The sequence below is a fragment of the Monodon monoceros genome, unplaced genomic scaffold (assembly GCF_005190385.1).
Source record: "Monodon monoceros isolate NGI ecotype Baffin Bay Population unplaced genomic scaffold, NGI_Narwhal_1 Super_Scaffold_13, whole genome shotgun sequence".
Taxonomy (NCBI): domain Eukaryota; kingdom Metazoa; phylum Chordata; class Mammalia; order Artiodactyla; family Monodontidae; genus Monodon; species Monodon monoceros.
In genome coordinates, this window is record NW_021703769.1 from 81,844,357 (window position 1) to 81,858,840 (window position 14,484).

General features: G+C 46.0%; 1 protein-coding gene across 4 annotated transcripts in view; it reads right to left on the minus strand.

The window, feature by feature from the left end:
• CYTH3 (cytohesin 3) overlaps positions 1 to 12,747 on the minus strand; it is an 89,528-nt gene extending 76,781 nt beyond the window's left edge. For 2 of the 4 annotated variants that reach the window (XM_029219559.1, XM_029219558.1), the window contains exon 1: positions 12,611 to 12,747. In XM_029219559.1, the coding sequence (XP_029075392.1) occupies positions 12,611 to 12,647 (37 nt within the window). In that variant the 5' untranslated portion in view covers positions 12,648 to 12,747. Of the gene's footprint in view, positions 1 to 3,430; positions 4,293 to 7,328; positions 7,466 to 12,610 lie in introns of those variants that run through there. The other 2 variants (XM_029219560.1, XM_029219561.1) reach the window with 2 other exon arrangements.
• Between the last annotated feature and the right edge of the window lie 1,737 nt (positions 12,748 to 14,484).

The window sequence follows — 14,484 nt, forward strand, 5'->3', positions numbered from 1 at the left end:
GGAAGAGATGAGAAAAGAAAGGCCTCAGACGCCCCTGCCCCTCCGCTGGAGGAGAAAAGGATGGAGGCCGCCCGAAGGTACCAGGGACTTAAATCCTAAAGCCAAATGTCTAAGTACTGATAGCAGCAGAGCCCAGGGGGAATATCTCGGCTTATGTTCTTCCCAGGTTAAAAAAATAATCATGTTCTGCACGTCCAGCCAAACTGCTGGGCATCTGTGAGGCAGAACCACCACGAGGGCTGCCAGAGGACGTGCGACACGCGCTCCGGACTCCTCTTGTGAGCGAGATTCTCAACACCTAAAGATCAGGAAGGAGGGAAGAAGGCATGTGATGTTCTTTTGTCAAAATAAAAGCATCATAGTAACCGTCTGACCAGCACACAGCTTACGCACTATTTTAAATGAAAAGGCTAAGCTTTAGAAACGTGACTTTGGGGAATCTACAGCAGATACTCTGTGATTCCTGGGGAAACGCAATGCTGCAGAAGAACAATTATCTAGCGTTAAGATTCTTGTTACACAGGCAATGAAAGGCGTCATTTTATCCTCAAGATGGTTCTCGCTCTCATGAGGGCATCACATACTGAATCAAAGTCTGCAGTCACTTGTCCTCCCACACTCGGGAAATACAGCCTCATCGTGTGAACAGGCCAAACATTTAAAAGTCACTGAAATCCTCCCATTTTCCCATACTCTAATACAAACAAAAATGAATTCATTTGCCTGTCTCAATTCAAAAAAATTTTAATCTAATTACTGAAACTTGGAAAAGGACATGCTTGATCATTTTATTTCCTCTCCGAAAAGAGCTAAAAGGAAGTCCTGTCTTCTAACAGAATATTAAATAGCCAACGCCTGCCACTTCCGATTACTGCATTTTTAAAAATATTTCTGTGTTAAAATAAATGTAGTCATGGACCTCCCTGGTGACTCAGTGGTTAAGAATCCACCTGCCAACGCAGGGGACATGGGTTCAAGCCCTGGTCCAGGAAGATCCCACATGCTGTGGAGCAACTAAGCCCATGAGCCACAACTACTGAGCCTGCACTCTAGAACCCATGAGCCACAACTACTGAGCCCATGTGCCACAGCTACTGAAGCCCAAGAGCTCTAGGGCCCAAGTGCTGCAACTACTGAAGCCCGCGTGCCTAGAGCCCGTGCTCCGCAACGAGAAGCCACTGCAATGAGAAGCCCGTGCACCGCAACGAAGAGTAGCCCCCGCTCGCCGCAACTAGAGAAACCCCGGGTGCAGCAATGAAGACCCAACGCAGCAAAAATAAATACATAAATAAATAAATTTTTTAAAATGATAAAAAATAAAGAAATGTAGTCATAAGGATGTGCCAAATGAAACTGTTAATGGATTTACAAGCATGTGAAAATATATTTTGCTTTATTCAAAGTAGCAGAAAGTGTTCATCTCAAAAAGAAAGTGTAACCTAGCTCCGTTCTTAAAGGGATAAATATATACACCCAGTGAACACGTGTGGCAGAGAGAAGAGGTTTCCTCTTGGCCCTCAATGGCCAAGACGAGATCCTTATTCTTAATAAGAGAATGAAACCCGCCTACCGCTCCAGCCAGTATCAGACAACCCCGCAGCCCTGGTTCCAGTCACTTCTCCTCAGCCCTGGAAAAAGACAGGTATTTACAGTCACATAGGACAGGACACGTGGAGACGTGGGGGCGGGGCGGGGGGGCTCCCCAGTGGGTGAAGCCCAGCAACTCCACCAAGGGTCCAGCAGATCATCCTCAGTGTGGGGGCCTGGAACTGGACGGACTTCAGGGACATCGTGAATGTAAGTTGGCTACCCACCCAGGCCCAACAAAGGCCATCGTAAGAAGAGGAACTGTTTCTTCCCTGTGTATTTTTCCAAGAAGGAAGATACCCTTCCAAGAAGTCGCCCTGCTAACTGCCCTTCACAGCTCATTGGCCAGATTTAGCTTACACAGTCAATAAAGGAAAACGGGATTACCTTACCTGGTTTAGACCATTTAACATTCACTTCCTCGTGGTGATAAGGTCGCTTCACAATGGACAGATTTATCTGCACAAATAGGGTTGTCAAGCAAGGAAGGGAGGGAGGATGGATTTGTGATGGGAAGCACAATGGCCTGCTACAGACTCGAATTCAGCCCTACCAAAGGCCAGCCTGCATGGCAGTGGGCAACAGAGAAACAAACCAGCTGACCGACCCTTCCCCTGCCGCCCCAAAATATCTAGATCCCGTTTTATGGTTTAAAATCAAGGGCTGTTATTTAAAAGTTACATTTTATAGAAAGGGAAACTTTTTTTAAGATTTTAAAAAGTCTATCAGCCACCCTAGCACTAAATTAACTATAGAAATAGCTAAATAGGGACTGTTTTAATGAAGCCTCATATTATCAAATTGTGGTTTTAAAGAACCTCCAGAATGTAAAATAAATGCAACCCAGATGTTCATGAAAAAAATGAAAACAAGATTGTTTTTACTTCATAGCAACCAAATAGGTCAACCCATTTCCTCCTTCAGAGAATTCTCAGAGGACCACAAAACTCTACTAGAAGAGCATGTGTTTCATATGTATCTGTCCAAAGAAAAAGGAAACTCTGCTGTCCAAGATAAACGGAGAATATTATATGTTCCCATGAAAGTGAATTAGAAAATTGCAGTAAGGCTGTGTCTACATGTTGCCAAACATCTGGATGAAAACCGAAAAAAAAATTCACTAATTAGCTAGATATTGGGAAATACTTTTCAATCATCATTAAAATGTCTGGTTTTATAGCAAACTGCCATTTTTATTTATTAATTACAGGAATAAGTTGTTCCAAAGAAGAGTACAGTGATTAAAAATAGCCCTGCTGCAAGTTTAAGATAGGAACTTACTTTCCCCTATTTGCACAGTGCGCCTGGTGACATCAAGTCAGCAGAAAGAGTAAATCTGTTCTATCAAAGTAAATCACAAAATATTCTTAGCCAACTAAATTGACTCAGGTGAGTCTTTTCTAATATTTACGGAATACTGAAAGATATTTACCCAAAATAAACGCTTGCTGAGTTGTCGCAGTCACGTTATAAAACACTACGGGATCTCATGTCTATTCTATCATGTCGACTGGGGGGCTGACGTTAACTATAAAAAGTTTATGTTTGATTAACTTCAATATCAGGATGGAGAGTCATGTATTTTCTACTCTCATTTAAATGATTTACTATTTTCCCACAAATTCAAAACATTTAATATGCTTTATGCAGCTTTTAGGATACTTTGGTAAAACCTATTTTTTCATTTCATTTCACTTCAGAAGTTTCAATAATCCTCTACTACAAATTGATAAACCTGCTTCCCGAAGGACGTGCCAATAACCTTTAAAAAATAGTTTCTCTCTCCCAAAGTTATTTACACTAAGAGTGTGAGCGTGCAAACAGCGTTCCTATTCTAACTCACCTGATGAATTACTGTCGGTCCTCTATCAGAAGGACTTACTTGAGAAACGCTTAGCTGCAAAACAAACCCACATTGCCCTCCCTAAGCTCCCCGCCACTCACCACGCCCCACGCTTTCCCTCTGTTCTCACCACACAGCAAACTTCTAGGGAAGGGCCGTGGCCCAGGCTTCTCCTTCAGCAAGGAAAAATCTCTCCCACTCACTCCTTAGCCCTCTCCAGTCTAGCCTGCTCCCCACCTTTCCCCAAACTTTTTTTTTTAAAGACACCAAATCCCGTAGACACTTGTCCATCCTCATTTTAGTTCATCTCTCGGGAGCATTCAGCTGAGCTGAACACTCCCTCTTCTTAAAGCGCTCCTCCCGCCCTGCAATTCCACACAAGCTTCAAGGTTTCCTCGACCTCACTGGTTACCCTTTCTTGGTCTCCTTTTCTGGGTTGTCTTCAGTCCTGGGATTTTTCTCCTCTCTCTCAACTCTCTCCCCTAAGTGATCTCTCACCCATTCCCATAGATTAGAAGAATTTAAATCTTCCCAATGTTTATCTCCTATCCAGACCATTCTTCTAAGCAGCAGACCACACAGCTAAGCATCTTCCTACCATCTCTACCAGGACATCTCACAAAGAAGTCCGATTTTAAACACCAAAACTGAATTCCTAAGATTCTGTTTCCAGTAAAAGCTGACCAGCTCGTTGCAGACAACACTTCTGCCAAGAACAACTAAAAAGGCTGAGCAAATTATAAGAAACAACTGTTTGAAGGTATCAGAGAGCTACCAATGCACTGAGAACCTAGGAGGCGAGGATCCCAGAGAGAAGGTGCAGAGAGATGAGTCCCATCATCTGAGCCACTTTTCTCCTCGAGACATTTGCCAATTCACGGCAGAAAGTCAAAGGCCAAGAGGCTAAGCAGAGACGAGTAGTTGAGAATAGAATATGAGGTCAACAGAATCTCCAGCAGTCTGATGGGACTGGGGGGACAAAATTAGAATTCAGGGGCTGCCAAGTAGAAGAGGCCCTGGTATACACCCCGAGCTTTCAGCTGGGACCACCAAAGCACTATACCCTGGGAGAAGGGTAAACCAGAGGGAGACCAGCCCTCACAGTGTTAAAGTGATTACTTCCCCACCCTAATGCCTGCCAGGAGCCTCTCTTGAAGAGGTAGTCTCAAACTACCTCTATAGTTTTTCATGCACATCGTCTAGAATTTAATTAAATCTTAACAGGCAATCTAGAATCAAGATCACAGACTGAAAACCAAGGGTAAAATAGACAACAGAATATATTCACAGCATGTCTAAATATTGACGTTATCAGACACCAATAACTAATAAAGAAATTCACTGGACAAGACGAAAAATTTTAACAGAAAATTGGAATCTAATAAAACAATCAAGAACACTGAAAAAAGCAATAACTGAAATTAAGAACTCAACAGATGGGCTTCCCTGGTGGCGCAGTGGTTGAGAGTCCACCTGCCGATGCAGGGGACACGGGTTCGTGCCCCGGTCCAGGAAGATCCCACGTGCTGCGGAGCGGCTGGGCCCGTGAGCCATGGCCGCTGAGCCTGCGCGTCCGGAGCCTGTGCTCCGCAACGGGAGAGGCCACAACAGTGAGAGGCCCGCGTACCGCAAAAAAAAAAAAAAAAAAAAGTGAGGACAAAATAATGACATCTTCAACAAAAAACAAATGAGCCCTCCAAATGGTTTTCTCTCAAGACTCCCCTTCTCCTGAAGCAGCACCACCCACAGTCACGTGAGCCAGAAACCTAGGAGTCATCTCTGATTCCTGCAGTTCCTTCGCCTTTAACCTCCCAGCTGTCAATATGCCCATTTGATCCTCCAAAATACATCTAGCAAAGCAATGCAAATTATAACAGTACATCATTTCTTACCCAGGAGACAGGCAAACACTTAGAAGTCTGACACATGCCAAGAGCTGATTACGACGCTGATAATACACCTAGTGAGAAATCAACCTGCCAGCATCTGGTTAAACAGAGAGCACACCTATAACCCACAACTGCGATTCTAGAGAGATACTCAAGAGAAACTTTCACAGTCTGTAAAAGGAGAGGAGCCTTGGTGTTCTTTGCAACAATGTAAAATCAACATAACAGTCCAAGGCAAGACAAGAAAAATAAAACGTTATGGCAGTTAAAAGATACAAACAGGGTCTCTACATAATAATATGGATAACCTCAAACACAAGCTGCAGAACATTACAGAGTATGATGCCATTTGTTGATAATTTTTTAAACAAACCAAAAAGAGATCCATATATTGCTTACCGACACACACACATACACATTCCAGTATGAAAACTATTCCAGAGGGCCCACATCACATTCATCATGGTTGCCTTTAGGAAATACCAAAGACAGGAAGGGGAAGAGGACCAGAAGCGCTCGACAGGGGCGAGCCCCACTTTACTCAGTACTTATTAACAAGTATTCACCAAAGGCCTATTCCACACGACGTCTCAGGTCTTGGAGAGACAGCAGTGGTTAAAAGCAGACGCTATTCCTTCTTTCACAGAACTTACATTCTAAGAGAGAAGAGACGAACGATGAACAGGTGTGCAGCAGATGAGGGGTGCTAAGAGCGAAGGGGAAAAATGAGGCTGGGAAGGGGGACAGCGGGGTGCTACTTGAGACAGGCTGGTGGACGAAGGCCTCTGTGGCAGGGAGACGTGCAAGCAGAAACCCGAAGGGACCAAGCAAGCACATACGCAGATACCTAAGGGGAAACCACTGTGGGCAGAGCAAGTGCCAAGGCACGGAGTCAGGGCAGCGCTTGGCAAGTTCACGGAACAGCAAGGAGACCAGCGTGGTGACAAAAGTGAGGGCAACTATCAGAGACCACAGGGGACTAGAGCAGGGCCAAGGACAGCCCCAAGGCGAGAACGTTTTTTTGTTTTTAAAGGGTTATCAAGAAGAGTGTGTGAGAGCCCAAGTGTGGCCCACACAGCTGAGAACGTCTGCTGTCGGGCCTTCTTACAGGAAAAGTGTGTAGGCCCCTGGCCTAGAGCACAGGGACCCGACACTGCAGGCAGCAGGGGACTCTGAGTGCGCCAAGGACGGTGCCGACTTGGAGAGGAGTGACACGACCTCTGCTTTAGAGAGACAGCTCTGGCTGCTGTGTGGACAAGAGCAGCGGCAAGAAGAACGCTGGACGGCTAAGGCAAAGGAAGTGGAAGACCGCACCAAAATCTGGGCCTGAGCAATGGGAAGAACGATGCTGCCAGGTGCTAGGATGGAGACACTTACCTGAGATGCTTTAATTAGTTTTTGTAAAGACCTTAAACGATGGGACAGAACATTAACAGCTACTACATGGATTCTGAGTAATGGGAACGTGTTTGTTTCATTGCTTTCTGTACTTTTCCGTGAGTTTTTATATAGGTTTGTCCTACACCGATCTTTCCCTTCACTTTTGCCACCCCCCGCAATCCACCTCGCCCCTGTAACTCCCACCCGAACCCCTCCTCACTGGCGCCTATCCCCAAGTCCTCTCTTCCCCTCCTCCACTCTGTTCCCCACTCGGTAGCCGAGGACACTCTCCTTACAGGGCAGGGTGTCCAATGCTTGAGAACGTGGCCTCTGAAGCCAGGACGCCTGGGTTCAAAGCTCGGCTCCACCACTTACTAGCTGTAAGTTACTTGGCTTCCCTGTGCCTCAGTTGTCCACTGTCATCCATAAATGGTGCTCATGTTAAGTACCTAACAGGGTTATTGCGAAAAGTAAATAGGTTAAGATCCATAAAGCAGGCGGGGCAGAACTGGACACAGAGACCATTGTGTAAACATTAGCTACAATTACTTAAACATAAATCAAATGTCATCCCGCAGTTTAAAACCCTTCATTGGCTTCACACACTTAACAAAATGTAAATTCCTTACCTACTCAAACTGCCTGAAGCGTCCCAGTTCACTGCTGGCTCAGACCACACACGGCAGCTTTCAGCCCTCTGGAGGCGCTCTGCTTCCCCAAGCCCCGGGCCCAGCCTCTGCCTGGTCCTCGACCCCTTTAGGTCACACCTGAAAGAGTCTTCCCTCCAAGAGGCCTCCCCTGGCTACAGGCCCTACCTACCCCTCCCACCACAGGCCCCCAACTCTCCCCTCAACCCCTTGTTGATTTCCTTTCACACATCAGCATAATTTGCAAAGACTTTATACATCTGTTTACATTTTTCTTCAGTCTCCCGTCTAAACAAAAGCTCCAGGAACGCAGGAAATTCATCTGCTTTATTCACTGTATTCACCCTTCCGCCAAGCACAGGACCTGGCATTTGGTCGGGATGCTATCAATATTTGTTGAATAAATAAATGTTCCAGAAAACAATACGCTCTAAGCATACCCTAAAAACACCTATCATGTCACTTTTTAAACATTCAAAAGAAAGCAGTTAATTTCCTATGCAGACTGAAAAAATAAGTTATTTATTTTATAACTTTCTACAGGTTACACTGATTTTAATATACAAAAACTCCAAAAATATCGAATCACTTTGTTGTACACCTAAAACATAACATTGTAAATCAACTATAATTCAATTTTTAAAATTCTCTCAAAAAGGGTGTTTTCATACTATTTTTCTGTGAAACTGGTTTCCAGTTTGGCAAACAGTGGAGATGGACAAGCTTTTCTGAATTGCAAAATATAAAAAGGCATAGAGCGAAGTTTCCCGGGCACTGACGTTCCCCATCTGCTTGGTTCCCATCACCCTCCCCAAACAGGTAACCATTGTTATTAGTTCCTTGCTTAGCCTTCCAGAGAATTTTCATGCATATGTAACCACTTCCTTTTTTTTCTTTTTAACAGAAATGGTAACAAACAGTGCACATTTGCCTACACTTTGCTTCTGTAACTTAGGAAAATATTTTGGAAACCTCTGCCTATTGGTTCATAAGGAGCCTCCTCATTCCTTTATACAGCCTCACGACTTCAATCGCCATGCGGGTACATAACGTGCAGTGAACACTCGGGTTATTCTCCATCTTTTACTATTACAAACAAGGCAGTGAATACTCTTGTACCTACGGTATCTCAGGCATGTAAAAATATACCTACACGTTAAATTCCTAGAACTGGTATTGCTGCATCAAAGGATGTACATGCCTGTAATTTTAAAAGCTGCTGCCCAGGGCACCTGTATCTATCGGGGTCCAACCAGAGAAACAGAAGGCCCTCAAGGAGTTGAAGTAGAGGGAATTTAAAACAAGGAATTGGTTACACATACAATAGAAAAGCTGAGAATCATACAGGAAATGGTAAGACAATGCAGAGATTAGCAAGAGGAACAAGCTGCTACCACCTCTAAACTGGAGGGTCACAGGGAGGAGGTCCTTCCAAAGCTCGGGGGCTCGGTCAACAGGCAGGAGCTGGAGCCAAAAGGAGACCGACCCGCCAGACACAAGGCTGAAGGCAGAATGCGAGCAAAGACGATAACCTGGCCTCTCCCTTCCTCCTGCCAGCCAATCACCCACCAGCGGCTCCCACTGGCCACACCTAGCCCCGAGCCAGCCGACCCAGGCTCTGGGAAACGTCCCTCTGCAGGCGAAGGGCAAGCAATGGATCCAAGCCAGCCAAGCACAGGCTGGCGCAGCCTCCTTAAGAGTGGTAACTAATTTACACTCCCATCGCCCACAGATGGTTTCAAATGCAGGGGTTATCGCTTGCCTGACAGGCAAAATCTGGGATCTCAGCCTGGCCTTAATTTATATTAACTTTATTGGGTGAGGTGGAGCAGCTTTTCACGTGAAGCACAGGCTTACGTCTCAGCTATGCTGATTGGGGTAAGGGGGGGCGGTGGTGCAGGAGGGAGGGGAAATCAGTAAAGTTATTCACCTCATCTGCCACAGATGGTCCGTTCAGGAAGTTCAATCACACAGACTCCCAAACTGAGCATTAGGATGGTGGCAATGAACCAAACTAGCCAGTCACCTTCCAAGTAGAGACATATCTCAAGAACTGTTCTAGAAAAACTGAAAGGCAACAAGGCCCCAAAGGAATGAAAGATACCTTAACTACAGTCGGCACACATTATAAATAAGTGTGTTCTCGTAATCTAGTACCCCCCATGTGTTCCTCCTTAGAACTGCCTTCCAGCCATTCCTACCACCCCTCTCTCTCCTTATCCTACAGTTAAAGAACAAACAGTAATACCCTGGACAAACACTTAAAAGTATCAAAACAGCAAGCAGGAATCATTTTTTGAAGTCTTCTAACCAACCAACACATTAGCAAAAAAGATATTTTAATTCTTTTGCCCCTGGCATAACTACTGTTTGAATAGATTATTTACCCTCTCTGGTAAACAAGCTGAACCTGACTTCCCCATATACAGTTCAAAGTTCTGTACTACACTCTAAAAATATACCCAAAAAAGTTATGTTTTGCAAATGACTGGCAAGTGAAACTATTCTTTCGAAGGGCTGAACTTTATTTTTAAAACCATGAATTTTAAAGCAAAGCATTTTTAGAAATCTAAATGGTGATAAAAACTAATGAACCATAAAGAAGTATGTTAACTTCAAAACTTCCATCAATCAACAGTTAAATATAAGCACACTGAATTCATATGACAAGCACTATATGACTCTTCTTTCAAAACTCTTAAGATTTCCATCTATTCAAAAACACACTTGCTCTAAGAATGCCAAACATTTTAAAGTGTCTTCCATGAGGCAAGGAAGAAAGAAGTTAATAAACCATATCAATAAAGCTTAATAAGGCAGGGACATTTTAGTAGATAATCAATAAATATCTGTTTATTGTTGACTGTTCCAGTGAAGTGAATTAAATGATACTTTAAAAACAATCATACCCTTTTTCCCACTGCAGGGTAATTGTTTTTTTTTTGAAGAGATGATTTTATATAATTTCAAACATTCAGAAAAGTTCCAAGAATTGTACAACAAATACCAATATACCCTTGACCCAGATACACCAAGTATTTACGTTTTGCCCCATATGTTTATCCTTCTGTCTCTATTTTTTTCATGTGTGTGAACTTTTTTTTTCTGAACCACTTGAGAGTAAGCTGAGGCACTATACTTCCTTATACCTTAATAATTCACTGTGTATTTCCTAAGAAAAGGAATATTTTCTCTATTTTTATTATCAAAACCCAGAAATTTAATATTGATACAATACCATTATCTGATCTATTGCCTATTCAAATTTTATCAATTGTCTTATTAGGGTAAATTTTTTAAGTTTTTTTTTTCCAAATTTGAAAGTAATATACATCATTCCAGAAACTTGGGAAATATAAAAACCGAGAAAATAAAACATCCATAATACCAGCAGTTTTTACATTGTTTAGACCATAATATATAAAACTGCTTATTTTTAATGGTTGGAAAATATTTCATCCAGTAAACTCCCCATAATTTACCTCACCAGTCTCCTATTAGGCACTGTAGTTTCCAATTTTCTATTACAAATAACGTTAATGCACAGCTCCTGTGCATGAGATTTTTTTTTTTTTTCTTAATCTCAGGATTGTATTCCCAGAAGAGCTATATTAGCCCAAAGAAAGTCTTGATACTTTGGAGATGTAATACTGTCCCTCGCTATAATATTCAAGATCTATACTGGCTTCCTTTTTTCATCTTTATACCTGCTTTTACCTTCAAGTTTTCTACATTCCTTCACGGACAGAGTCCAAAACTCCTTCAAATGAAATCGCCAAGCCAGCCAGCTGCCTGGACTCGAATGTCAAACGTTTAAATATTACAGTTGTTTGTCTTTGTTTTCTAAAAAGGAGACACTTGTCTGCCGGTGCTGTTACCCCAATTTTGACAGGCAGGAAACACCGCGTCCACGGAGAATCCATCACTTACATTCTTAAGACAGCAGCCTGGCTGGAGGAGGGTGTGCACCTGGGCTCCTCCTTTCCACAGAACTTTCCGTCAAAACAACACACCCACTCGGTGCCACAGTGCTACCCCTAGCTTCAACTATGAGAACTGAACTCGACAAATGCCAGGATTCGGGCGAACTTCCCCCCATCCCAGCCCCACCGCTTCTTGGGGCGCAAACATTTCCCCCGGAGCAGCACTTAAATGCTAGAAGGTACCTTGATTAACCACTTCATCCTGAAGCGTTCAGCACTGCTGATTCTTACAGGCAGCTGCTCCGCAGCCTGTAATTAAGATTTTTTTTCCCCAAAATGCTCCCTTATTACAAGGAATTCTGATGATTCCGTCTGTCAGCATAAAGGAGATCTTTAGCAAAAACAGAGAGAGATCCTTAACTTTGGGTGTTCCTGTAAAACAGGGGTATTAACCCTTTGCTTCCCAAGCCAACGACCCCACTCCAGCCACAGACACTACACAGACACGTTATTCGCTTTTAAAGGCGTAATTCGCATCATGACACAACGGTAATCTGTATTCCACTAAATAATTTACAACAAACGCGAATCTTCTAGCAAGAGGTGACCGAGCGTCAGAGGGACAGCTTGGTTTTCTGGTCTCACCTCCGGGCGGGCTGCAGCTCCTGACTCCGACCCCTCGGCTCCTCTGACTTTTTTTAAATTTATTTTTGGCTCACTCCGTAACGTTCCCCTATTTCATAAAATGCGTGCGCTCTAGCGGCCCCCTCCTCATTTAACGATCCCACTGACCACTTCTGACCTAAAGCCAAGAAAACTGTCACGACGTTCAACCCTCTCCCCGCAGCCGCCCTTCTTGGACCCGGAGGATCCCCAATTCAAAACTTTGCCATCCCAGTTTCCCGTGGACTCCCCGCTTCCCACCACCTGAGAGAAGACGCGGGGAGGGTCGTCACCGACGGTTGGGCTCCGGAGGGCGTGAGAGCGGAGAAGGTCGCCCCCAAGGTCCCCCGCCTGCGGAGAGCGACCGCCGAACCCCGACCCGAGCCTCCGGGAGGCCCCGGCCGGCGGGCAGCCCCAGCCTCGTCCCAGACCCTCGCCCGGGCTCCGCGACGACCCCGCCTCGGGGCTCCCGGCCCCCCGCCTCGGGCCCCGGGCCCGGCGCGCGCCGCGGGCCTCGGCGGTCGGCAGCCGGCACCGGCGCTGCCCAGACCGGGTCTTCTCAGGCGGACCTGCACCACCGACCCCCGACCCGGGACCGGCAGTCCCCGCTCCGGTCCGGCGCGTCCGCAACCCCCGCCCCAGGCCGCCAGCCGCGCCGGCCACACCTCCGACACTCACCGCCGCCGCCCTCGCCGCCGCCGCCGTCTTCGTCCATCTTGAGGCCGCTCCCGCAGCCAGCGAGCCCGGGGCCAGCGGGCGAGGGGCCGCGGGTGCGGAGCGCGCGGGCGGCCGTGCAGCTCCAGCAGCGCGCGGACCCGGTCGCTGCCCGGGCCTCCTCCCGCGGGGCGGGGCGCTCGCCGCTCGGCGCCGCCGTCACGTGGCGCGCATGCCCCGCCCCCGGCTGCGATGGGCGTGGCCCGAGGCCGCGCGGCCCCGCCTGCGGGAACCCGCCCGGACCCCTCGTGAACGCGCTCGGCGCCGCCCGGAGCCCCGCGAGGGTGAGAGGGGACCCTCCGGGGGCGAAGCGGGCGTGCACACCCGGCCCCGCCCCGCCTTCGAGCAGCCTTGGGACGGACGTGGGGTCCGGGGCAGGCGAATGCCCAGTCTACAAAACAGGGCGGCGGGAGGTCCTCCTCGCACGTGCACCCAGGGAAAAAAGATCAAGAAACGTGTTTAAAAGTCAAGCCTTCGCCCTTCGGCCCGAGAAATTTTACAGTAATTCCAGCCTTCCCGCTTTCTGGTGTAGAATGGAGGCTCTCCTTTCCTGGAGATGAGTGCACTTCAACAAAGTGTAAAGCTTGTAAATAAACGTTATCATGAGGTTGGAACCGAATCCCCAGCCGGCACACCTGGGGCTCACCCTCAGAGAGCTCTTTGTAGGGTTGGCTCGTCTGGCCCCAGTCGCTCCTGCGCTTTCTCTCCCGTCTCCCTTGGAAAGCTGCCAGCTGCCCTGGATTTATGATGCAGAAAGAGCTCTGAATTCAATTTCCCGTGGGCACAGCCGGGGTCCTCAGCACAGGCCCCCTGGGCAGAAGGCCTCAGCCCGCCCCTGCCCCGTATCTTCCCCGGATCTCCTTTTCCACTCCACATCTTGCTTCCAGTAACTCCTCCTGAACCATTGAATGGGGCCCCTCCCAAGCTTTTCTGTTCAATTTGCTGGAACTAAATTGCATTAAAGAAAAGGAAACATTGTAATGGAGGAGATAATTCATCTCTAATATAATTTTCCAGCAAGTGTTTTATATTTACAAATGGCCCATTGAGTTGAAGGAACTTTCTGCTGTCATTTATCAAAATGGACATTTTTCACTTTTTTGTTCAAGGTTGTGGGATGATTCCAAAGAGTGCAATCTCCTAATAATCTCAAAAATTAAACACCCAGCATTCTGGCGCTGCTCAAGCCTCCCGGCACACTTCTGGGTGAGATAAGACCTGTGGCAGCTTATGTGACAAATATACAACAGAAAAGGGGTCTAGGCATCAGGAGATGTAGGTTTGCATCCCAGCCCACAGACTTGGCTTCCTGGTCTTGTTCCTGTTGGCTTGGTTATCTTGGAGATAACAGCGTAGTTACTGAGAAAAATGACAGCATACTTTGAACTTGATAATGTGACATGTGGAGCTTTGAACTCAGTGATACTATCAATTTTAAGTGCTTTTAAATGTCAACTCCTAATTCTTTAGGTTTCTTAGAGTGAGATTCATAGATGCTTCTCTCAAAGTTTGAGTCTGAAAATTGCTTCTCTGATCTCCACCCAAGCTCATTTCCATCAGAGTCAGCCATAGCCCAGTTATTTGTAAGCAGGGTATTATATTATCCCCACAGCTTAGCGAGGGCCTCCATTTCGACAAAGCCTGCAAAAAGTGTTGGGAGAATAAAGGCTCAGATTATAAGCCTTTATTTCTGCACTTGAATGGCGTAATTGGAAGACTTAAAAACCTTCAGTATGCGAAGGAATTAATATCTAATAGAAAAATTAGATTTTTGGGAAAAGAGCTGCTTTCCAGTACCTCTTAAATGCCACCAAGATAGCAGGTATCTAATCTGCTCA